At 40.8% G+C, this 27,438-nt stretch overlaps 1 protein-coding gene across 1 annotated transcript; it reads left to right on the plus strand.

Annotated features, from left to right (window-relative positions):
• The first annotated feature begins 1,787 nt into the window (after nucleotides 1-1,787).
• Nucleotides 1,788-17,930, plus strand: LOC140197004 (thiamine transporter 2-like). Its single transcript, XM_072256936.1, is given in 7 exon segments — nucleotides 1,788-1,958; nucleotides 4,367-4,925; nucleotides 4,928-5,206; nucleotides 6,652-6,844; nucleotides 9,855-9,993; nucleotides 14,699-14,854; nucleotides 17,688-17,930. Coding segments are annotated over 7 exon segments (1,740 nt in total).
• The last annotated feature ends 9,508 nt before the right edge of the window (nucleotides 17,931-27,438 follow it).

Below are 27,438 nucleotides of genomic sequence, written 5' to 3' on the forward strand. Positions count from 1 at the left end.
TCTGTGTTCCGGCGGGCCGTGAGATGACTGCCTTTGAGGTAATTCACCACCAGGGCCCCTGTTTTCATCCACAGCGTGCACACCAGCTCCCACCTGGGAGCCATGCCCCTACCCACCTCTTTTTTAGATAATGAAGACACATAGTCGCCTTTTATTGTCATTTAGTAATGCATGCATTCAGAAATGATACATTATTTCCTCCGGTGTGATATCACAAAACACAGGACAAACCAAGACTGAAAAAACTGACAAAACCACATAATTATACATTTAGTTACAAACAGTGTAACAACTTGATGAAGAAGTCCATGGGCACAGTAAAGTTCAAAGTTTCTCAAATGTTCCACATCTCATGCAGACGGGAGAAGGAAGAAAAACTCTCCCTGCCATGCCGACCACAGTCTGACTCTGAGTCATCCGAAAACTTCGAGCCTCCGATCAGCTCTCTGACACCGAGTACTGAGCGCCATCTCTGTCCAAACAATTCGACCTCCTTCTCGGTCGCCAGAAGCAGGCAAGGCCGGGGATTTTGAGGCCTACTCTCCGAAAGATTCCCGACCACACAGTAACGACAGCAGCGGACGGGCGTTTCAGAAATTTCTCCAGATGTTCCTCTGTGCTTTCACGTCCATTCTCCATCAAATCAGAATTGCCCACGGCCCCTATTTAACAGATACGACATAATTTTTCACTGGAGAGCTGCACGTGCGGTGCGCTGCCATCTTCTCCTCCTCATTTGTAGCTCCACCTCCCAAACCCCCCACTCTGAAACACTGTTACCCTCAGCTTCCTTACTCTCACTCCAAATCTGACCTCACACCCACTTTCAGCACCCCCCCCCACACACACACACACACGCACGCACAGACACACACACACACACACACACGCACGCACAGACACACACACACACACACACACACACACACACACACACACCGTTGCATGGAGCTCCCACTGCAGGTGAACAAGGAAAGCTAGTTCTTGGGACCAGAGCAGATTCTCACCCAGTCACTTAGAAACCATAGAAAAACTACAGCACAGAAATAGGCCTTCTTGGCTGTGCTGAACCATTTTCTGCCTAGTCCCACTGACCTGCACACGGACCATATCCCTCCATACACCTCCCATCCGTGTATCTGTCCAATTTATTCTTAAATGTTAAAAAAGAACCCGCATTTACCACCTCGTCTGGCAGCTCATTCCACACTCCCACCACTCTCTGTGTGAAGAAGCCCCCCTCAATGTTCCCGTTAAACTTTTCCCCCTTCACCCTTAACCCATGTCCTCTGGTTTTTTTCTCCCCTTGCCTCGGTGGAAAAAGCCTGCTTGCATTCACTCTATCTATACCCATCATTGGTGGCAATACTTAAAGTCATAGATGTTTGAAGAAGAGTGGGGTTCAGATCTAATGGGATTATTCTACAAAGAGCTGGCATATATAAAATGGGCCAAATAGCCTTGTGAGCAGGATTGCCTACAAATTTGTAAACAAGGTCAAATCACTCACTTCAACACCTAGTGATATGAAGGAACATTTTGCCATCAATTCTGCTCTGTTAAAATATCTCCCATGGAAGAGAATAGAAGTTACCAAGAGTTCGAAAAGATCTTTCCTGTCCCACTAGTTAAGGATTCAGTAACTTACTTACCTGAAACTGCATACATCAAAATTTCATCCTATTTAAGGCAAGGTGTTGATTATTCACATTTTTACAGTTTAGACTGCTGTAGCAAGAAGCCGAAAAACACGTTGTATCTTGTTTGAACTGCACCTGTTTAGCACCATGTCGCCCTGTTTTCCAGCTACAGGTGGCAGGGAGGGAGCAGCTGGCAAAGAATGGCTGTATCCAACACTGATTTTGTGTGCCTTTCAATTTTTCAGCATGGTGAAGCCAACAGATTCATTTTTAGTGGCTTGTCTGGTTGGACCTGACAAAAACTTAACTGCACAGCAGGTAAGAGTTGAATAGGACTTCTAATGTACTAAGTTATATATTGTATTATATTACTACCTCAACATAAACACTCGACAAGTAACTAACCATGACAGTATAAACTGGAGCTAGTGGGATTGTAACGGTGACCATTCAATTACAATTCAAGGTATATAATTATTATCAGAGTATTTATAAATTATACAACCTTGAGATTCATCAGCCACTAACAAGAACCCCACTTTTTTTAAAAAAAGCCCAACACCCAATGCGGAGAGAAAGAGGGAAGAACACAAATCATGCAAACAATAAAAGCTAGCAACAGCATTCTGAACCAAACTGAGTCCATGGACCCGAATCCCGAAGCAGCCGGAGTAGGCTCATAGTATCGGTCTCAGTTCATCATATAGCGGGGGCAATTCGCCGCGAAGCTCGCAGTCCCTCAGCCTCAGCGCCGAGGAGAGCAGAGTACAGAGAACCAGCTCGACCATCACCTCCGGGCCCGACGCCCTGCCTTTCCAGTCTGTCTGGCTTGGCATTGTCCAGGCACCGGGTTATCCCCCGCACTCGGACACGGACCCGACCCCGCCATCGATACGCTCTGGACCTGCCGTACTCGACCTTTCCAAATTGACGCGGCAGTTAGATGGGTCAAACCTCGCTCCTGGTTCAGCTGAAACAACTCCCTTCAACTTTTCCCCACTCCGCTCGCTCCAACTTCTGGAACATCGCCTGACCTCGCCCCGACTCCATCTCATACCCGCATGCCTCGACCCTCAGATCAGCCTCGCCTCTTCATTGTTCGCGGTGATGGTTTTCCACAAATTTCCACATAAAAATGTTGTTAATGGAGGAGGGGAGTGAAGGACAACAGACGAGAAGGATTTCTGAAGGATATGGGTGATCAGTGAAAGTAAAGCTCTAAATTAAATTCCATGACCTCCTACGTTTTGAACATATTAATAATCACAGACACATAAACACAAGAGATTCTGTAGATAACTGGAAATCTAGAGAAACACACACACAGTGCTGGAGGAACTCAGCAGGTCAGGCTATGGAGAGAAGTGAACAGTTAATATTTCAGGCCCAGACCCTTCAACAGAATTGTTAATTGCTTTCCATAGCTGCTGAGTTCCTCCAGCATTTTGAATGTGTCAGGAATCACTGTTTATTGAATCACAAAAATACTTCTCACTGTTGTATTTCACATATCCTTATTACAGGTGATATTAATTCATTGTGCCTTTTGGTGTGTTGATTACTTTTAAATGATGAGGCAATTGCTTCTGATGTAAATTCAGTGTTACTGACCGCTCAGAATGTAAAAGGGGTATCCTGTTCAATGACCACAAGGTCTTACCAGACACCTTTTGGTCAAAGTCTGCTGAGTGTGGAATATACCCCTTCCAATATTTATAATATTGAATGATCCTTTACTGAGATCGGAGAACATACACAGACTTGGATGATTTGAACTGTGTTAACTTACAGCCGACAGCACAAGATATACATTGCTCCAACGAATTCCACTTCTCATCATTCATTTCCACACACTTACCATGTTCAAATTAAAGTTTAGTTATCATTCAAACACACATGAATACAGCCAAACATAACAGTGTTTTCAATCTTTCCAATCTTATCTCACGGCCAAATGAGCTTCTGAATCAATCTTCTCCATCGCAAATGATTTCTTATTATTTTCTCATCATTAGCTCATTTTTTTATCAGCTCTATTACACTGTCTGGATACTTCTAATAAGCTTTGTGTCAGACAGCCTAATTTCAATTGAATCCTCCAAATTTTTGTGTGTTGCTCTGATTTCAACATCTGCAGCTTCCATTTTGCCAGTCCAATGTGAATTCTCTTCGTGGGACACCTTCCTTGACGAACTTTCCCTGAGCCCAGCTGAAGGTTCTTGACCTGATACACTAGCTGCCCATTTCCCCCCATGAATGCTGCCTGACCTGTTCAGTTCTTCCAGCTTTTTGCATGTAGAACTTAAAACTCTCTTTGAGAGTCCCAGCACACCCCACCTATCAGATTCCTTCCTCTTCCTTCTGGCTTTTTCACCGATCACCTCCCAGTTTCCCACTTCATCCACACTCCCCCACATGATAACTTTCACCTGTCACCTGCCAGCTTGTCCTCCTTCCCCTCCCCGCACTTTCTTAATCCGGCTCCTTCCCCTTTCCTTTCCAGTCCTGATGAAAGATCTCAGCACAAAACATTGACTGACTGCTTATCCCCCTCCATAGATGCTGCCTGACCTGTGAGCTTCTCTAGCATTATATAGAAAGGAACACTGGATTCATATGTTATTCAAAATAATAACTGTTCATGCATACTTCAAGATTGTATTTAGTCTTATTTCTAGGACTGTTAGTTTCATCTTTCATCCTATTCTTTTCCTATTTAATTTCAGGTTATGAATGAAATACTGCCTGTATGGACATACTCTTGCTTGGTAATGTTAATTCCCATCTTCCTGCTTACAGATTATTTAAAACATAAACCTGGTGTAGTTCTTCATAGTTTTGCATTAATTATTCAGTGGACAATATTGATTTTTGGCCAAGGGGTTTTAATGATGAAATTCATGCTCTTTGTCTTTGGGATGGTGATTGCCACCAGAGTTTGTTGTTACTCATATATCTACAGTGTTGTTAGTTCTGAACACTACCCGAAAGTAACTGGCTACAGTCAAAGTGCAAATTTGTTTGGAGAAGCCTTTGGTTCAACTCTGGGACAAGTTTTAATCTCTGTTGGGAATGTCTCGTTCTTGTGCCTAAATGTGATTTCTCTGGCTTCAGTGTCAGTGGCCTTCCTTGCCTCCATTCTGTTGCCATTGCCTAAGAGAAGCATGATTTTCCACAGGGAAGAGGTGACTGAGAACAGCCAAGTCCCATCGGAAACAGAAGATCATAGACCAAAGTGTGGAAAAATTAGCTCAGAAGACAATCTGGACGCAACCACCACCCAGTCACAGTAATGTTGGATGGAGAGGTGCCAAATCGGATAGATGGTGGATTGGTGAAGATGACAGATTGTAATAACACTTCATATGCATTCCGTCAGCTCTGGCTTGACTTCAAAGAAGGCTACTCATCTCCACGACTGCTCAGCTTGTGCACCTGGTGGGCATTGGCCTCGGCTGACTTTCTACAAGCTAGGAGTTATGTGCAGGTACTCTGGGATCACATCGAGCCAACATGGAATGCTACAGTGTACAATGGAGGTGCTGAAACTATCTCCAGCCTCATGGGTGAGTAAAGAAACTTTGATCAGTAAAGGAGAAAACTATCGAAGCACCATCTTCCCTCCTAAGGCAATCATAAATATGTGGGAGGGGTAAAGGGAGGTTTTAGGAGGAAGAAAGCAATTGAAGAGGGCAATGTGCTGTAAAAAGCATCAACAATGCGAATGTGAGTTCACTTTTGGGATTTCTGTGGTAAAACTAAATTCCAAATTCACAGAGAGGCTGGGGTAGCCATTTACCAATTTCCACCAAACTACAGGCAGGCTTGAGAACACTGTGATATGAGGTATATTAAACATTCATAACAAATGAGAAAAGAATAACAGGTAGACAATAGAAGATGAGAATCAGGATATCCAGTGCAGCAGATGGAAGTCTGTACAAGGTGCAATACATTAAGCAAAGTGTCCTGCTCAAACAGTGATCAAAATAGTTCACTGGGCGCAGGAGCTGGGATGTCATATTACAGCTGTATGAGATGTTGATAAGGCCACATTATTAATGGAGTTATTATTGGGTTATTAATGTCACTTGTACCAAGATATAGTGACAAAAATTAATACATACTGTTATGTTCTGTAACTCCCGAACTAATCCAAAGAAAAACACAGGGAGACCAGGATGAACGAGCATGCTCGTATTTACTTTAGCAAGATGCGCACATATGATGTGGTGGCATGATGATGTACGCCATTCACTTACTTTTACATATAACCTGCAATGAATTAGATAAATAACAAGGAACGCTTAATCAAACAACGTATGAAACATTAAATACACAACACATACTGTTCATACAAATCAGATCATTGCGCGGTGCATTAAGATAGAGCAAGGTAACTGGGGGAACTGATGGGATTTCTCTGTACACCTGAATAGATCCAATGGACCAAATGTTCTCCAACTATTTTAGACATTAACACAGTCACTGAAAAATAAATCATAGGTTAATCGGCAAGAATGCAATGTTGCTGGTTTACTGGATGATACTCAACCTCCATTTAGAAAACTCTTGATCTTGGCTTGTAGATGCTTCTGACGTGTAACTTAGATTGTGAGCCAGGAGTTTCAAATGAAAGTTTATCTTTTTTGTTTTACAGTATTGGGATTTATCTTACAGTGAGTTCTGTTGCTACTGGTAGGTTGAAGTTCTCCCGCTCTCCACTACACCACCCCCACCCAACTCTCCCGTTGCCTTCCTGGTCTGCCTCTTCAGCCGGGTTTAACAGTTCATGCTGGCCTCGTGTCTGGTGGCGAGGTGAGGTCTGACATGTTTGAAGCAGAGGGCGTTGTTTTACAACTCTGAGGATTTCAGAACATCTGATTTGAATTGAAACCATGTTCATAGCAAATAAATTACAGTTTGTTGAAACAGACAGAAAGGGCTGGATGGTCCCGTGAATTTCTCTGCTGCTCTGGCTCATAATGACTCTCCTTCCTCTGTCCCTCAGCTGCCACTTGTTCCTTTGCAGTCAGGCACGTGAAGCTGGATTGGGAAGTCTGGGGTGAACTGGCACTCAGCACCTTGTCAATGGTGAACAGTGGAGTTTTATATGCCATGGCTTTAACAGAAGAAATCTGGGTTTCTTACACTTGTTACATCATATTCAAGAGCTCTTACATGGTTCTGATCACCATAGCAATGCAAGTATAATACTGTAATTTTACCTGTGCTAAGCTGTTTATAATGGAAGTACAGAACTAAACAAAATGGTTAAAATGGTGACACAGAGGACAGCAGATGTTGGAATTTGAAGTAAAGCACAAAATGCTGGAGGAACTCTGCTGGTCAGGTAGCATCTACAGAGGGAAATAGACAGTCAGTGTTTTGGGTTGAGACCCTGCTTCAGAGATAAATACATCCGAGTAAAGGGCCTTGACCTGAAACATCAATTGTTGATTTCCCTCCATAGAGGCTGCCTGATCTAAAATGCTCAAAATGGTCATGGAAGAAGTCTCATGTAAAGACTTGAACTACTGAAATGTGAGCCTGTTCGTGAGCAAAGTGAATATTAGATGTTGAGATGACGTAGCTTACATTTGCAAAGTGAATGGCTGGTCACTGATGAGCTTTGTGGAACAGAGGGACGTGGGAATACAAGGACATAATTTGCTGGAAGTGGCTGCACAAGTAGACGGGGCACTGAAGAAGACATTTACAGTAGCATGCTGGTCTTCATGATATTGCAGTTACATTCCGTAAGTCATTGCTGAGATCATTATGTGTGCAGTTCTGGTCTCCCTGTTACGGGGAAGACATTGCCAAGCTGGAGAGAGTGAAGAAGAGATTTTTGAAGATGGTGCCTGGACTAGAGGTCTGAGTTACAGGAGGAGTTTGGCATGTTGGAGCGTTATTCCCTGGAGAGTGAGAGTGAGAGGGAACCTCAAAGAAGTTTATAAGATCACGAGGAGTATGGATAAGGTGGGTGGTCTTAGTCATTTCCTCAGGGTTGAGGAGCCCAAAGGTAGAGGGCACAGATACAAGATAGGAGGGGAAAGGTTTTAAAAAAAGACCTGAGAGTTAACATCTTTTCACAGAGGCTAGTGAGTACTGCTGAAGAAGTGATCAAGGCAAGTACAATTGCAACATGGAAGAGGTGTTTGGAGGCTTATGGGCCGAACACAGACAACTGGGACTAGCAGGGTGGATGTTGTGGTTGGTATGGACAAGTTGGGCTATAGGGCCTGTTTGTGTGCTGTATTACTCAATGTCTCAATGAAGTTTAAAAATTTTACCTTGTCAATTAGTTTATTCCAAATCCCTCTGTGTGAATCTCACTTAACAAACTGAATTCAATTCTGTTGAATTTATCCATTAGCTATCTATCAAATGTCAGACAATGACATTTGAGATTTTTTATAAATCATAAGATGCGGGTATTCCTGACAAAGCCACCATTTTTTTTTTACTCACCATTCAATGCTTTCTGTGGTGGCAAGGTACTTCCAACTTCAATACTTACTGTTGCCATCCCCTAAAAATTTGTAACCCTCCAACAAGAGGGTCATTTTGATTGATACAAAGTTTGGGGAAAACAATCTATTTTCAGTTTTTAAATGCAGCAGACCAGGCAGCATCTCTAGGAAGTGGTACAGTCGACGTTTCGGGCCGAGACCCTTCGTCAGGACTAACTGAAGGAAGAGTTAGTAAGAGATTTGAAAGTGGGAGGGGGAGGGGGAGATCCAAAATGATAGGAGAAGACAGGAGTGGGAGGGATGGAGCCAAGAGCTGGACAGTTGATTGGCAAAAGGGATATGAGAGGATCATGGGACAGGAGGCCCAGGGAGAAAGAAAAGCGGGAGGGGGGAAGCCCAGAGGATGGGCAATAATGGATGGGGATGCCCATCTTCTGGGCTTTTACCCCCTCCCCCTTTTCTTTCTCCCTAGGCCTCCTGTCCCATGATCCTCTCATATCCCTTTTGCCAATCACCTGTCCAACTCTTGGCTCCATCCCTCCCCCTCCTGTCTTCTCCTATCATTTTGGATCTCCCCCTCCCCCTCCCACTTTCAAATCTCTTACTCACTCTTCCTTCAGTTAGTCCTGACGAAGGGTCTCGGCCCGAAACGTCGACTGTACCTCTTCCTGGAGATGCTGCCTGGCCTGCAGCATTCACCAGCAACTTTTATGTGTGTTGCTTGAAATTCCAGCATCTGCAGATTTCCTTGTGGTTCAGTTTTTAAAGCTGCTTTTAGGAATACACACATATGAAATCTCACTTGTAAATCTCTCGAAATAAGGTAGAATTAGATTTATGACTGGACTAGAAATGGATTATAAAAGTTGACAAGATATAGGAGTAGAATTAGGCCATTTGTCCCATCGAGTCTGCTCCGCCATTTTATCATGGTTGATCCATTTTCCATCTCAGTCCCAATCTCCTGCCTTCTCCCTTTAACCCTTCATCCTGACTAAGCAAGAAACTATCAAACTCTGCCTTAAATATTACCAACGTACACTCCCCACACCCATCTGTGGCAACAAATACCACTGATTCACCACTCTCTGCCTAAAGAATTCCTCCTCATTTCCATTCTAAAAGGATGCCCCTCTATTCTGAGGCTGTGTTCTCTGATCTTAGACTCCCCCCACCATAGGAAATACCCTCGCCACATCTACTCTATCAAGGCTTTTCAACATTTGATAGATCTCGATGAGGTCACCACTCATCCTTCCGAGTTCCAGTGAGTACAGGCCATCAAATACTTCTTCATATGATAAGCCTTTCAATCCCGGAATCATTTTCATGAACCTCCTTTGAGCCCTCTCCAATGTTAGCACATCCTTTCTAAGACAAGGGGCCCAAAACTGCTCACAATACTCCAAGTGAGGCCTCACCAGTGCTTTATAAAGTCTCAATATTATGTTCCTTTAATCGAAAGGCTCAGTTGGTCTTGCTCTCTCTGTGCAAACATGTGGATTGAGGGCTAGTGACCCCTCTGAGTTTAAAGTTCAAAGTTCAAAGCAAATTATCGCAGGACATAAATGTCACCATATACCACCCTGAGATGAGCTTTTTTTTTAACAAGCAAGCAATCTCAGGCTTAGTGATACAGTGTTAACTTTAGTGTTTGTTTGAATAACTATCATGGCTTTGTTAATATTCCTAAACAGTATCAGACTTTAAAGTACAACAAAATCATCTCTGAATCCAGGTCTCAGGTTGCAGCTAACCTCAAGGGACACTACACACTCGTAATTGGAATAAACACCATGCTGACCCTAATACTTCAAAGCCTCCTGACTGTTATTGTCGTTGATTCAAGAGGCCTTGGTTTGGATATTATTACCCAGGTAAACTCAACATATAGGTAACATAGGTATATAATTATACACATTCATATACTTATTAAAGTTATTGTATTTAATAGCTATGTTAACTAACTTGGGTGGTGGGGTGGAGATATATCTCTACAAAAGAAGTTGTAAGGCACTCCATCCCTCTGGTGCCCTTGGGCAGAGTGTAGCGCCTGCTTAATCCCCCGATCAGGGTCACGTGAAGCCAGGGAGGCAGGTGGTGGATGGTCGTATGAGCGGCCGGTGCATATCACATCCTGGTTGTGTAGCCACTGACGCCAGGCAGACAACTTCTGAATAAAATTGATAATGGCTAGGGTCACCCGTCTTGTAAAGACACTGCCTGAACAGCGGCAATGGCAAACCACTTCTGCAGAAAAATTTGCCAAGAACAATCCTGGTCATGGACAGACCATGATCACCCACATCACACAACGTGACATATGATGATGGTGATAATGTTAACTAATAACACGTAACTCCATCATTTCCCAATGGCCAACCATTTTAATTCCTATTCCCATTCCCATTCCGACATGTTTGTCCTTGAGCTCCGCTTGTGCCATGATGAGGCCATGCCCAGGATGGAGGAGCAACACCTCATATTCCATCTGTGTAGCCTCCAACTTGATGACATGAATATTGGTGTCATAGACAACATAGAAAATAGGTGCAGGAGTAGGCCATTCGGCCCTTCGAACCTGCACCACCATTCAGTATGATCATGGCTGATCATCCAACTCAGAACCCTGTACCAGCCTTCCCTCCATACCCCCTGATCCCTTTAGCCAGAAGGGCTATATCTAACTCGCTCTTAAATATAGCCAATGAACTGGCCTCAACTGTTTCCTGTGGCAGAGAATTCCACAGATTCACCACTCTCTGTGTGAAGAAGTTTTTCCTAATCTCGGTCCTAAAAGGCTTCCCCTTTATCCTCAAACTGTGACCCCTCGTTCTGGACTTCCCCAACATCGGGAGGAATCTTCCTGCATATAGCCTGTCCAATCGCTTTAGGATTTTATACGTTTCAATAAGATTCCCCCTCAATCTTCTAAATTTCAACGAGTACAAGCCTAGTCAATCCAGTCTTTCATCATATGAAAGTCCTGCCATCCCAGGAATCAATCTGGTGAACCTTCTTTGTACTCCCTCTATGGCAAGGATGTCTTTCCTCAGATTAGGATACCAAAACTGCACACAATATTCTGTACTCAAATCCTCTTGCTATGAATGCTAGCATACCATTCGCCTTTTTCACCGCCTGCTGTACCTGCATGCCCACTTTCAATGACTGCTGTATAATGACACCCAGGTCTCGTTGCACCTCCCCTTTTCCTAATCGGCCACCATTCAAATAATAATCTGTTTTCCTGTTTTTGCCACCAAAGTGGATAACCTCACATTTATCCACATTAAATTGCATCTGCCGTGAATTTGCCCACTCACCTAACCTATCCAAGTCACCCTGCATCCTCATAGCATCCTCCTCACAGCTAACACTGCCACCCAGCTTCGTGTCATCCGCAAACTTGGAGATGCTGCATTTAATTCCCTCATCCAAGTCATTAATATATATTGTAAACAACTGGGGTCCCAGCACTGAGCCTTGTTGTACCCCACTAGTCACTGCCTGCCATTCTGAAAAGGTCCCGTTTATTCCCACTCTTTGCTTCCTGTCTGCTAACCAATTCTCTATCCACATCAATACCTTACCCCAATACCATGTGCTTTAAGTTTGCACACTAATCTCCTGTGTGGGACCTTGTCAAAAGCCTTTTGAAAATCCAAATATACCACATCCACTGGTTCTCCCCTATCCACTCTACTGGTTACATCCTCAAAAAATTCTATGAGATTCATCAGACATGATTTTCCTTTCACAAATCCATGCTGACTTTGTCCGATGATTTCACCGCTTTCCAAATGTGCTGTTATCACATCTTTGATAACTGACTCTAGCATTTTCCCCACCACCGATGTTAGGCTAACCGGTCTATAATTCCACGGTTTCTCTCTCTCTCCTTTTTTAAAAAGTGGGGTTACGTTAGCCACCCTCCAATCCTCAGGAACTAGTCCAGAATCTAAAGAGTTTTGAAAAATTATCACTAATGCATCCACTATTTCTTGGGCTACTTCCTTAAGCACTCTGGGATGCAGACCATCTGGCCCTGGGGATTTATCTGTCTTTAATCCCTTCAATTTACCTAACACCACTTCCCTACTAACATGTATTTCGCTCAGTTCCTCCATCTCACTGGACCCTCTGTCCCCTACTATTTCTGGAAGATTATTTATGTCCTCCTTAATGAAGACAGAACCAAAGTAGTTATTCAATTAGTCTGCCATGTCCTTGCTCCCCATAATCAATTCACCTATTTCTGTCTGTAGGGGACCTACATTTGTCTTAACCAATCTTTTTCTTTTCACATATCTATAAAAGCTTTTACAGTCAGTTTTTATGTTCCCTGCCAGTTTTCTCTCATAATCTTTTTTCCCCTTCCTAATTAAGCCCTTTGTCCTCCTCTGCTGGACTTTGAATTTCTCCCAGTCCTCAGGTGAGCCACTTTTTCTGGCTAATTTGTGTGCTTCTTCTTTGGAATTGATACTATCCCTAATTTCCCTTGTCGGCCACGGGTGCACTACCTTCCCTGATTTATTCTTTTGCCAAACTGGGACGAACAATTGTTGTAGTTCATCCATGCGATCTTTAAATGCTTGCCATTGCATATCCACTGTCAACCCTTTAAGTGTCACTTGCCAGTCTATCTTAGCTAATTCACGTCTCATACCTTCAAAGTTACCCTTCTTTAAGTTCAGAACCTTTGTTTCTGAATTAACTATGTCACTCTCCATCTTAATGAAGAATTCCACCATATTATGGTCACTCTTGCCCGAGGGGCCTCTCACGACAAGATTGCTAATTAACCCTTCCTCATTGCTCAATACCCAGTCTCGGGTAAAAAAAAATTTCCCTCCCCCTTCCCTCTTCTATTCCCCCCTCTGGCCTCTTACCTCTTCTCACCTACCTATCACCTTCCCCTGGTGCCCTCCTTTTTAATCCTTTGTCCGAGGGTGCACTCTCCTCTCCTATCAAATTCTTTCCTCTCCAGCCCTTTACCCTTTCCACCAACCTGGCTTCACCTAGCACTTTCGAGCTATCCTCCTTTCCCTCCCCACTTCTTATTATTCTGGCGTCTTCTCCCTTCCTTTCCCATCCTGCATGAGGATCTAGGCTCAAAATATCAACTGTTCATTCATTTCCATAGATGCTGCCCGACTTGGTGAGTTCCTCCAGCATTTTGTGTGCGTTGCTATCCTACCGTGTTGTGTCAAACACCAACTCTGATGGAACGCGAACCCACAATCTTTGAATTACTTGATCATGCATCAGTAGGAGTCCAACACTGTAACCATTTGTCGACAGCAAGGTGGATAAGGGAGCACCTCTAGATGTGGTATATTTAGATGTCCAGGTTTTGTTTTATATGATCCCATATATGAGGATAGTGTGGAAAACTGAAGCACATGGGATTGAGAGTAATATACTGACATGGATTGAGAGACGGTGAGCAGACAGGAAACAAATGGTTGGAATAAGCGAGTTTCTTCACAGATGAGTGCCACAGGAATTAGTGCTTGGGTCCCAGAAACTCATTATAGGTCAACAATTTGGACGACAGATCTAAATGTAAGTGGGCAGAGACTGTAAGTCTTGGAGAAGAATGTACTTGGTCAATGAGGCAGGCACACAAGGAAGATTGCAGATGCTGGAAATCAGGAGCGACACAAGTTGCTGTGAAAACTCAGCGGGACAGGCAGCATTAATAGTGGAAAATGGACAATCAACATTTCAGGTCAAGACTCTTCATCTGCACTCGTTTAGTTCTGCAGAAGGGTCTCAACCGGAAACGTTGACCACCCATTTCTCTCCGTAGTTGCTGCCTGACACACCGATGTCCTCCAGCATTTTGTGAGAAAAACGAGAAGGCTACCCAAAAGAAAACTAGATTGAGTTTGTTCCATAATATAACATATTGACACCCTAACCTGCTTACACAAAACTGTATGCCATTTGCTTCCAGCTCAATCTTAGTCTTCACCTGTACAGGCAATTAGGTGACTGAGAGGGGTGCACATCAACCTCACCATACATAAGATGCTGCTTTAAAGTAATATTCTGCAGATGAATATATGTACAGCCTTTCCTTTCTGGAATTTAGACCTTGCAGCTATTCTGTGATCCTCCAAAAGGACCGCGACCTTGTGGTTTGGAGGTTTGCGTGCCTTAGCAACCAGGAGAGCTCTGCTGGCTGGAGTCAGGGCTTTATGCTTTGGTTCTTGGTAGGGTCACTCATGGCAAACAGGTAAAAGGGTAGGTAGAGGCCAGACTAAGAGTTTGGGTTTGGAGGTTCAGCTCAGGGATAACAACCCTGACTGGTAAAATAAAACTGTTATGGAAACAGTAATGAAGAATTCTTCAATACCTGAGTCTGTGAAGAGTTATAATTTCAGGTTGTGTACCGTATACAATCTCTGATATTAAGTGGAAGCACTGACCAAGGACAGACAGAGATGGAAGACCTTCATTGCTGCCCTAAATGCCAGTGGTACAATGGTGCAATAAATAAGTATCCATTTTGTGTTGATGCCTGTGAGTATAATGTTCAGAATAATTTCTACAACTGCTTTTTAATTTTTGCAGGTTCTTATTTATGCAACTTACTTTGCAGCAGTAGCAGGACTTTCTTTTGTCGGGGGAGTCTACACTGTCATTCAAACTGGACGGAGAAGAAAGAGGCAAATGTGTTCAAGGGTCGATGAAGATACCTCACCGTCCACAGGTGATGTCACTATTGTGGTACAGCTCTGAAGAATATTTACATACAGTAGTCATTCACAGTATTTGTTTTAATTGTCACCAACGTAAGATCTGCTGCTGTGGGCAAGAGGCCATCAGATTGATTAGAGTGGAAGGAAGTAAACTTATTTTGAGAAATCAGTGTGGATCGACCTCTTGGCAGTCATGCCATTTATTATGGATGAAGAATGGTTATACTCCCATGTTGGGCAATGAGCAATAATCACATGCTACTGTTCACCCCACGTACATCTTGCAGGATTGGCTATTGGCCTCATATTGCATCAGCTGCATGAGAAGTCATGCGTGAAGTATTGGGTGTTAGGTGCCCAAATGCACTTTTTTTTGCCAGGTATGGATAACTTTCTACCTGAAGCCCATCCACTCCAGTGTTACAGAGTCTAAAAGCAGGTAGCTGAGAAACGGGCCCTTGGGCCTCCCATGTACATGTGAGCAATCAAGTGCCTATCTACACTAGTTCCACATTTCTTCCTGCATCCCAAAGTTCAAAGTAAAGTTAATATCAAAATACATAAATGCCACCTTGTACAATCCTGAGATTCATTTTCTTGCAGGCATACTCAATAAACACATAGAATAATAACAATAACAGCACTATTCTATTCCCATCATTCACCTACATTAGGGGCAATTTACATGTAAACAACACATCCTTGGCGTGTGAGAGAGTGGTCACAGGGAGGATGATCAGACTGCTCACAGACAGCACTCATGGGCAGCATCAAGCCTGGGTTTTAGCAGTTGCACAGCACTAACAGCTGGGTCACTGTGCCTCGGTGCTATACTTGACCTGGTATTGCCCTGATATCAATGGCAGCCACAATTACTTTACCTGGTGGTTGAATCCCACTGACAATCAGTGCAGGTCTTCGATGAGGTAAGTGCTGTTCAATAAAACCACTGATGACTCTGATTCCATTATTGTAATTGGGTGCAGCCTGGTATGCAGCTGATTGGACAAACTGTGTCTGAGAAGTAGTAAAATAACTTTTCATCTGTTTGTAAGTCAGTAAAGTCATAACAATTTAAATAGAATCTTCAAGAAAGCAAAACTTACAGCAAGATGATTTCTCCCAGTAATTTCTACCCCTCCCTCTTCTCTCTTTGTCCATTCCCATTCTGGGCCCTGTCCTATCCTTGCTCTTCTCCACACCTACCCATTACACCCATTCTCCTTCAACTTTCTCCCATGTCCACTCTGCTCACCCATCAGTTTCTTCTTCACCCCTTGACCTCTTCCATCTATCATTTCCCAACTCTCAATTAACTTCGCCCATCCCACCCACCCACCTTTCCCCTCACCTGCCAGCTTGTACTCCTCCCCTTTCTCCCACCTTCCTATTCTGGCTTCTTCCCCCATACTTTCCAGATCTGATGAAGGGTCTCGGCCTGAAACAGCGACTGTTTATTCCCCTGACCTGCTGAGTTCCTTCAATATTTTGCGTGTGTTACAGGAAGATGTTACGGTATGGAGTGCAGAGGAGATTTACAGAGATGCTGCCTGGATTGGAGAGTGTGCCTTATTAGTTTGAGTGAACTTGGCCTTTTCTCCTTGGCGTAATGGAGGATGAGAGGTGACCTCATAGAGGAGTATAAGATGATGAGAGGCATTGATCGTGTGGAGAGCAAGAGGCTTTTTTCCAGGGCTGAAAAGGCTAACTTGAGAGGGCATAGCTTTGTGCTTGGAAGTAAGTACAAGGGGGATGTCAGAGTTAAGTTTTTTTACACAGCAAGTGGTTGGTGTGTGGAATGTACTGCCAGTGACAGTGGTGGAGGTGGATACAATAGGGTCTTATAAGAATCTCTTAGATAGGTAAATGGAGCTTAGAAGAATAGAGGGTTATGTGGTAGGGAAATTCTAGGTAGTTTTTAGAGTAGGTTACATGGCTGCCACAACAGTTTGGGCTGAAGTGCCTGTAATATGTTGTAGGTTTCTATGATCACATCAAAATATATAGAAATGATGAGACATTGATGGATTAGTGGTCTGGTTGTCAATGAAAAGATAGGCAGGGGCAAGTCTATGGAGGGGGAGGGAGGAATGGAACCAGTTTATTTAGAAACAAAGATCAGAATATCAGGATTTTAATATTCCAGGAGCCAGCAGATGCTGACAAGCATAGGGTGGTGCTGATGAAGCTGCAGTGTTTTGAATGACCTCTGGTCTACAGCAGAGGTTGTTCAGAGGTTTTCCCAGAATTGCTCTTTGAAAGATTGAGTGGCCTACTCCTTACCTTACAAAGCAGGGGCTAGGACATCATGACACAAAACTGACCGTGAAGCAGCTTTCAAATCCACTGACGGCAGCTGAACACTTCAGCCAATGAGATATTTTTGAAATAGTATTTAGATAAATTTTCAAAGTATAGAAATAAAAAGTTTATAAAGACAAGGCAAAGTTATAGAATCACAGGAATGAAGGTTTTCCTTTGCTTTGCAAATTCCCCGATGGAATGAATAACAAGAGTAGTCGCCAAGGGATGAAAAGTACTTCATCAAACTTTGGGCGGGGACTCCGCCTTCTGCCTGTGGACATGTAAAACACAGTTTCTTTCTGTCTGCCTTTAATTTCTCCCTTTCCCGACTTAAATTTTGAAGTTTTAACTTTATTCATTCGGGTCTTTCAAAGTGATACTTATAACTATGGCTATCTTGAGAAGCACTAAAAAAGTTCCCGATACTGGTAATGGTAAATCTAAAAAATACTGATGAAGCTTCTGAAGAGCCAGCCTGGGTTGATAGATTAGAGAGTCAAATGAGCTCTATTGTCGCTGAATTAACTCAACTAAAAGAAAGTCTTCTTCCTTTGGAGGAAAAAATTGATTCTTTGAGCTTGGATCTTAAAGAAGTAACCCGTAATGCGGTTGATATTTCTTCTCGTTTGGAGAAAGGACAACGTCGGATTGTTGATTTGGAATCTCGCTCTCATCGTTATAATATTCGAATTGTTGGATTGAAGGTGAAATCAGAATCTGCCGACATACTGGACTATTCGCTAAAATGTTTCAATCTCTATTTCCTGAGGCACTTTCACAATTGCCCGTCATCAAAGTAGCCCACAGGGTTGGAACTCTGAGACAAGGTAAAAACAGACATGTTATTGTGTGTTTCCTCCGTATTCGAGACAAAGACCATATTATCAAACTGGCAAGAAGACAAAGACTGTTTAAATTTCAAGGCTCTGAGATTTGTTTCTTTAAAGATTTTCCATGTGAAGTTGTTCAGCAAAGTTCTGGATTCGCGACGGTAATGCGAATGGCCTTTCAAAACCAGATGTATCCCTTCCTTCTTTATCCAGCTAAATTAAGGCTTTTCGCTAAAGACTCTGGGGTTTGTATCTTTGACGATGCAGCCGATGCACTGCGTTTTATTAATTCCGTCCCGGATGAGTCCGAAGCCTGAAGTTTAAAAGACTTCAATTATTCGATCGTTTTGCGACATAAGGAATGATGAGATCGGAAGAATTGAGAAATACAGACAGTCTTGGTATTAAAAAGAACCTTTATCTTTGAAATAGACTAGTTTGTACTGTTTTAACTTTAGAATATATTTTATGGGATCTATTGGAAGACTGTAGAAATTTTAAACCATTTTGAATTTCTGTTTGCTATATATATGAATTAATTGTTTCTTTTTGCTTTGTATGGTTTTGTTAAGAACTTTTAATTACTATTCGGTTTTTTTTTACATTTTATAGTTAGATGTAAAAACTTAAAGATGGTGACGTTTTCTCTTCTGTGCAAATATTTCAAGAATTTGTTTTGGAAGTGCATTTTTCCTTATCTAATGTTATGAAGGTTACTTTCTAAATTGGAAGCCGTTTCTGTTAGCTGTTTTTTCTAATTTAATTGTAATGGGTTGTATGTCGACTGTAATGAGTCGTATACCCGGGAGAGGGAGACAGATTACTTTTTTTTATTTGTACCTTTTACTTAGGCATGTGCAGTTCAGAATTGCTTCTATGCATTTCTTGGGGCTTGCGTCGATTAATGTCGAATTATTTCTGGGCTTTGTAGGTTGGGTGGGTTTTTTTCTTTTTTTTATTTCTATTTTTTATTCCCATTATGGAATTCCGGAGCGTACACAAATTAATATCATTGTTGTTTATCACCACCATTCAAAATTTCTTTATCCTGACATGAGTTTAACTGTTTTCTTTAGATATAAAGTTTCATGATGTTAGTTAAACAGTTAAATGTTTTAAGTTGGAATGTCCATGGTTGGAATCATCCTATTAAGCGTAAGAAAACATTTTAAATTATTAACCGATTCCAACCTAATATAATCTTTGTACAAGAGACACATGTCAGGTTATGTAATAACAATCGATTTTTTTAATTTTGGAAGGAGCCTCAGATTCACGCAAACTTTATTAGGGGTGTTTCCATTTTTATTGATTCCAATATTCCCCTTAATCAGGAGGATATTATATCTGATGATAATGGTATATTTTTGATTGTTAAAGGAACCATTTACAATTAAAAAAATGGCTTTGGTTAATACATATGGACCAAATACTGATGATCCATCATTTTTTAAAGATATTTTTGCTCTATTACCTGATTTAAATGAATATATGTTATTAATGGGTGGAGATTTTAATATTTGCTTAAATCCCTTGTTAGATAAATCATCACCTAGATATCAACTCCCTAATCATTCTGCATCACTTATTAATTCCTTTTTAATTGATTATGGTTTAATTGAAGTCTGGAGACATATGCATCCTACTGATAGAGAATATTCCTTTTTTTCACATGTTCATAATAAATCTTCGAGAATCGACTATTTTATAGCCGACCCTCGACTTTTACTTAATGTTCAGAAATGTGAATATGATGTAATTGTTATTTCTGATCATGCTCCTTTAAATTTAATATTTGATTTGAAAGATGTTGTTTCTACAAGACCACCTTGGCGTTTTCCAGAACATTTGTTACAAAGTTCAAATTTTGTTGAGTTTATTGAAACTCAGATAAAAGAGTTTTTTCTCTTTAATAATACAGGAAACGTCTCAAAGTTAGTAATTTGGGATACGTTAAAAGCTTATTTATGTGGTCAGATTATTCCTTATTTATCTAGGTTGAAGAAACAGACAAGAGTAGAATTAGATAAAATTGCTAAAGAAATTAAAGAATTAGATATTTCAATGCAATCATTCCAAATGTTGAATTGTTTAAAAAAAGAGTGGAACTACAATCACAATATAATTTATTATTAACTTATCCTATTGAAGGATATTTGCTTAAATTAAAATTCTATTTTATATTTTTGGGGATAAAAATAATAGGCTATTAGCTTCCCAATTAAGGGCTGCTAAAGCTAAAAGACAAATTTTAAAGATTCGCAAAGATAGTGGAGATATAGTAAGTAATTATGAAGATATTTTTTATTCTGATCTTTATAAATCTCAGTTTCCAGCAGATCCCTCTAAAATGAAAGCTTTTTTATATGATTAAATTTCCTCAAATTACTGCTGAAGATTACTTAAAGGATTGACGGTGGACTTAAAGGATTGACGGTGGATATGCAATGGCAAGCATTTAAAGGTTTCATGGATGAACTACAACAATTGTTCATCCCAGTTTGGCAAAAGAATAAATCAAGGAAGGTAGTGCACCCGTGGCTGACAAGAGAAATTAGGGATAGTATCAATTCCAAAGAAGAAGCATACAAATTAGCCAGAGAAAGTGGCTCACCTGAGGACTGGGAGAAATTCAGAGTTCAGCAGAGGAGGACAAAGGGCTTAATTAGGAAGGGGAAAAAAGATTATGAGAGAAAACTGGCAGAGAACATAAAAACTGACTGTAAAAGCTTTTATAGATATGTAAAAAGGAAAAGACTGGTAAAGACAAATGTAGGTCCCCTACAGACAGAAACAGGTGAATTGATTATGGGGAGCAAGGACATGGCAGACCAATTGAATAATTACTTTGGTTCTGTCTTCATTAAGGAGGACATAAATAATCTTCTAGAAATAGTAGGGGACAGAGGGTCCAGTGAGATGGAGGAACTGAGCGAAATACTTGTTAGTAGGGAAGTGGTGTTAGGTAAATTGAAGGGATTGAAGGCAGATAAATCCCCAGGGCCAGATGGTCTGCATCCTAGAGTGCTTAAGGAAGTAGCCCAAGAAATAGTGGATGCATTAGTGATAATTTTTCAAAACTCGTTAGATTCTGGACTAGTTCCTGAGGATTGGAGGGTGGCTAATGTAACCCCACTTTTTAAAAAAGGAGGGAGAGAGAAACCGTGGAATTATAGACCGGTTAGCCTAACGTCGGTGGTGGGGAAACTGCTGGAGTCAGTTTTCAAAGATGTGATAACAGCACATTTGGAAAGCGGTGAAATCATCGGACAAAGTCAGCATGGATTTGTGAAAGGAAAATCCTGTCTGATGAATCTCATTGAATTTTTTGAGGATGTAACTAGTAGAGTGGATAGGGGAGAACCAGTGGATGTGGTATATTTGGATTTTCAAAAGGCTTTTGACAAGGTCCCACACAGGAGATTAGTGTGCAAACTTAAAGCACACGGTATTGGGGGTAAGGTATTGATGTGGATAGAAAATTGGTTGGCAGACAGGAAGCAAAGAGTGGGAATAAACGGGACCTTTTCAGAATGGCAGGCAGTGACTAGTGGGGTACAACAAGGCTCAGTGCTGGGACCCCAGTTGTTTACAATATATATTAATGACTTAGATGAGGGAATTAAATGCAGCATCTCCAAGTTTGCGGATGACACGAAGCTGGGTGGCAGTGTTAGCTGTGAGGAGGAGGCTAAGAGGATGCAGAGTGACTTGGATAGGTTGGGTGAGTGGGCAAATTCATGGCAGATGCAATTTAATGTGGATAAATGTGAAGTTATCCACTTTGGTGGCAAAAATAAGAAAACAGATTATTATCTGAATGGTGGCCGATTAGGAAAAGGGGAGGTGCAACGAGACCTGGGTGTCATTATACACCAGTCATTGAAAGTGGGCATGCAGGTACAGCAGGCGGTGAAAAAGGTGAATGGTATACTGGCATTTATAGCGAGAGGATTCGAGTACAGGAGCAGGGAGGTACTACTGCAGTTGTACAAGGCCTTGGTGAGACCACACCTGGAGTATTGTGTGCAGTTTTGGTCCCCTAATCTGAGGAAAGACATCCTTGCCATAGAGGGAGTACAAAGAAGGTTCACCAGATTAATTCCTGGGATGGCAGGACTTTCATATGAAGAAAGACTGGATGAACTGGGCTTGTACTCGTTAGAATTTAGAAGATTGAGGGGGGATCTGATTGAAACGTATAAAATCCTAAAGGGATTGGACAGGCTAGATGCAGGAAGATTGTTCCCGATGTTGGGGAAGTCCAGAACAAGGGATCACAGTTTGAGGATAAGGGGAAGCCTTTTAGGACCGAGATTAGGAAAAACTTCTTCACACAGAGAGTGGTGAATCTGTGGAATTCTCTGCCACAGGAAACAGTTGAGACCAGTTCATTGGCTAAATTTAAGAGGGAGTTAGATATGGCCCTTGTGGCTACAGGGATCAGGGGGTATGGAGCGAAGGCTGGTGCAGGGTTCTGAGTTGGATGATCAGCCATGATCATAATAAATGGCGATGCAGGCTCGAAGGGCCGAATGGCCTACTCCTGCACCTATTTTCTATGTTTCTATGCTTCTATCAACAGACCCTTGATGCTCCAATTGTTGAGCATGAAATTCAGAAAGCTATATGGTCAATGCAATCAGGTAAAGCTCCTGGACTCAATGGTTATTCGGTAGGATTTTACAAAAAATTTGAAAAATTACCTTCTCCATACCTTTTGGAAATATTTCATGAATCTTTTGAGGAAGGTAATTTACCCTTTTCTTTTTATGAAGCTTCGGTTTCTTTAATCCTTAAGAAAGATAAAGATCCTACTGAATGCTCATCTTATACATCTATTTCGCTATTAAGTGTGGATGCTAAAATTCTTTCCAAGATAATGGCTAACCATTTACAAAACATTTTACCTAAAATTATCTCTATGGATCAAACAGGCTTTATTAGAGGCCGTTACTCTTTTTCCAATGTTCGGAGACTGATGAATATTATATATTCACCATTATCCAAAACACCCCAATGTGTTATTTCTCTGGATGCAGAAAAGGCATTTGATCGAATTGAATGGACTTATTTGTTTAATGTATTAGAGAGATTTGGCTTTGGTAATAATTTTAATAAGTGGATTCAAATGATCTATAAGAACCCTATCGCTACTGTTATTACTAATAATCTTAGGTCTCCCTTTTCTTTACTTTCACGAGGTACTCGACAAAGGTGTCCATTCAGTCCTTTATTATTTAACCTCACATTGGAACCTTTGGCTATAACAATTCTCGAAGCTAAAAATATTCATGGTATTTCTATAAGTGGGACCATACATAAGATTTCTCTTTATGCAGATGATCTTTTGGTTTATATCTCAAATCCTGAAGAATCTATTCCTAATCTTTTGGAATTATTAAATGATTTTGAAAAACTTTCAGGATATAAACTTGATTTAAATAAGAGTGAATTGTTCCCTTTAAATGTTCCTGTTTTTATATAGAGGGATATTCCATTTAGAATTGTGAATTCTTTTAAATATTTGGGTATTATCATTACAAAAAATATAAGAATCTTTATAAAGCTAATGTAGTTCCTTTATTGGACTCTATGAAACAATTATTTTCTAGATGGAATCCTCTTACACTTTCTTTAATAGGTCGTATTCATGCCGTGAAAATGATGATTTTACTTAGATTTTTATATATTTTTCAAAATACACCTATTTTTCTAACCAAAAAATTTTTTGATCATACTGATTCTATTATTTCGTCCTTTATTTGGAATAATAAAAAACCAAGAGTTAATAAGTTTTTTTTACAAAAATCGAAAAAAGATGGTGGACTCCTGCTACCTAATTTAAGATTGTATTATTGGGCTGTTAATATTCACAATTATGTTTTTGGTTATATTGGCTCGATAAGAACCAAAACCCAGATTGGATTGATTTAGAATTTAAAGCTATTAATCAATTTTATTTAACTTCACTATCAGGAGCTCCATTACCTTTACAACATGCTAAAATTTCCAATTTAAATTTCTACCCTGTTATTAAACAGTCCTTAAGGATTTGGTTTCAGTTTCACAACTCTTTTAATTTCAAGCAATTTACATTGTCTAGTCCTGTATTTTGAAATTTGCTATTTAAACCTTCAATTACTGATCCCATCTTTCTTTTATGGAGAAATAAGGGGATTTGTTCTTTTGCAGATTTATTTAGTGATGGTCGATTGATGTCTTTTGAAGAGTTAATTAGTAAATATTCTCTCTCTCACACACACTTCTTGCAATATTTACAGGTTAGATATTTTTTACAAAAATATGTTTCTATGTTTCCATATATGCAAGAATCTGATTTGTTGGACACTATTTTGAATATGAATCCCTTAGTGAGAGGCTCCACTGGTAGAATTTATAATTTATTTTTACTACAAAAGATAACCTCTCACTAAAGATTAAACAAGATTGGGAGAGAGAACTTAATAGGCATCCGTTAGTCTCATGAGACCATGGATTTGCGCCTTGGAAGGTTTCCAGGGTGCAGGCCTGGGCAAAGTTGTATGGAAGATCAGCAGTTGCCTATGCTCCAAGTCTCCCCTCTCCACGCCACCGATGTTGTCCAAGGGAAGGGCATTAGGACCCATACAGCTTGGCACCGGTGTTGTTGCAGAGCAATGTGTAGTTAAGTGCCTTGCTCAAGGATACAACACGCTGCCTCAGCCAAGGCTCGAACTAGCGACCTTCAAATCACTAGACGAATGCCTTAACCACTTGGCCACGTGCCAACATGACTTTTGTTAATGAAGAACTTAATATGACTTTTGTTAATGAAGATTGGTCTCGAGTTCTGAAAATGGTTAATTCTTCTTCAATATGTGCCAATCATTGTTTAATTCAGTTTAAAATTGTTCACCGTTATTATTTAACAAAGGAGAGGCTATCCAAAATATTTCCTAATATAGATAATTATTGTGATAGGTGCAAAAATGAAGTAGCTACTTTGTCACATATGTTCTGGTCATGTCCCTCATTGAAATCTTTTTGGAATTCTTTATTTTCTACAATTTCTAAAGCTTCGAAAATTAATTTACAACCTAATACATTGACTGTTCTATTTGGAATAGTTCCACATCATATTCAGGGTATTTCATTTTCAAACCAATATGTTATTGCATTTGTTACATTGTTGGCAAGAAGAGCTATTTTATTGAAGTGGAAAGATAGCTCTGCTCCTGCACTAACTCAATGGTTTTCTCAAGTCATGTTATGTCTTAGTTTGGAAGCAGAACTTTTGATCCCCGATTTGATTTTGAGAGAAGGTGGGGCTCTTTTGCTAAATATTATCATTTAATTTGAATCAATTTACATGGTTTCCTTCCAATTTTATGTTATATAAATGTGATTTGGCAGTTATTTTCTTTTTCTTCTTTTATATATATATAAGTGATTGTAAGATGTATTGCTCCGGGAGTTGGTTCCTAATGGTTTTTTTTTCTCTTTTTTTGTTTTATGGTTAGTGGTTTTTTTTTTTAGTTAGCTGGGGTTCTCTTTTTTTCCTTCTTTTTATTTTATAAATTTTTTTCATTACCATATATGTTTTTTTTCTTCAGCTTTATTAATTATATATATACTAATTTGTTGAATTTCTGTATTTTATAGCTGTAGAAGATTACATATTAATAAAAAGATTTAAAAATGAAATGAAGCTTTGGGTGATACTCTGCTGTAGGAAGGGATGATGGAAATTACAGAACAAGGAGACATACAGTGAAGGGAGGTCATGTATTTGACACATGGCCAGTTCCATTTGAGAACAGAGTTAAGACAACTTTACAGCCAGTGGACAAACCACTGTAAGCTTCCCACTGCGAGCTCTGTAACAGACAGAACAAGCAAATGGGGGTGCTTGGGATCTGACATGCTGTGGAAAAGGACTTCTGATTCTTTAACAAGTCTCAAATGAGTGCTTTGGCAATTTAGCAACCAAATGCTTAAAATAATTGTAGGGTGGCGATAGCATGATTACCTATTGAAATTGAGGCTGCATAGAGGTAATGTATCAGAGGAGTGTGAGGAGATGTCTAAAATGTTTACTCCAGATGACCAGCAGCAATGACTCAGTGATCAAGCAAGGAAGATACCTGAGTCAGTGACTTGGAGAAAACCCGTGAAAATTGAATCCCAGATGGGCTCATCAAGACCACGAGATACAGGAGCAGAATTAGGCCATTTAGCCCATGGAGTCTGCTCCATCATTTCATCATGGCTGATCTATTTATCCTCTCTGCCCCAGTCTCCTGCCTTCTCCCCATAGCCCTCCATGCCCTGACCAATCAAGAATCTATCAATCTCCATCTTAAATATACTTAATGACTCGACCTCCACAGCTGCCTGAGGCAACAAATTCCACAGATTCACCACTCTCTGGCTAAAGGAATTCCTTCTCATCCCTATTCTAAAAGGACACCCTCTATTCTGAAGCTGCGTCATCTGGGAATAGATTCTCCCACCATCCTCTCCATTGAGGCCTCTCAATATTTGATAGATTTCAATGAGGTCACCCCTCATTCTTCCGGATTCGAGCGACTTGAGGCCCAGAGCCATTAAATGCTCTGCATTTTTGTGAACCTCCTTTAAACCCTCTCCAATTCCTTAGATAAGATGCCCAAAACTGCTCACAATATTCCAAGCAAGGCCTCACCGATGCTTTATAAAGCCTCAACATTACATTCTTGCATTCTGGTCCTCTCAAAATGAATGCTAACATCACACTTGACTTTGTCATCACTGACTCAACTTGCAAACTAACTTTTAAGGAATCATGCACAAGGACTCCCAAATCCCTTTACATCTCAAATATTTGTATTTTCTCTCCATTTAGAAAACAGTCTACGCTTTTATTTCTTCTACCAAAATGCATGACCATACACTTCCGGACACCGTATTCCATCTGCCGCTTTTCTCATTCTCACCTATCTGGGTCCTTCTGTAGCCCCTCCACTTACCTTCGTAACTTGGCCACAAAGCCATCAATTCCATCATACAAATCATTAATCATTGACATATAACATTAAAAGAATTGGTCCTGACATGGACCCCTGTGGATCGCCACTAGTCACCGGCAGCCAACCAGAAAAGGCTCACTTTATTCTCACTCTTTACCTCCTGCTGACCAGCCATTGCTTTATCTAGGCTAGAATCTTTCCTGTAATACCATGGGCCTCGTGTGGCACCTTGTCAAAGGAGAATCAACTGATTCTTTGTTATCCTGCTTGTTATTTATGCAAAGAATTCCAACAGATTTGTCAGGCAAAATTTTTCCTTAAGGAAACTGTACTGATTATGACTTAATTTATCATGTGCCTCCAAATACTCTGAAACCATATCGTTAACAATCAACTCCCAACATCTTCCCAACCACAGAGGTCAGACTAACTAGCCTATAATTTCTTTTCTCCTGCCTCTCTCCCTTCTTGGAGAATTGAGTGACATT

Source organism: Mobula birostris, chromosome 4 (genome assembly GCF_030028105.1).
Source record: "Mobula birostris isolate sMobBir1 chromosome 4, sMobBir1.hap1, whole genome shotgun sequence".
Lineage (NCBI taxonomy): Eukaryota > Metazoa > Chordata > Chondrichthyes > Myliobatiformes > Myliobatidae > Mobula > Mobula birostris.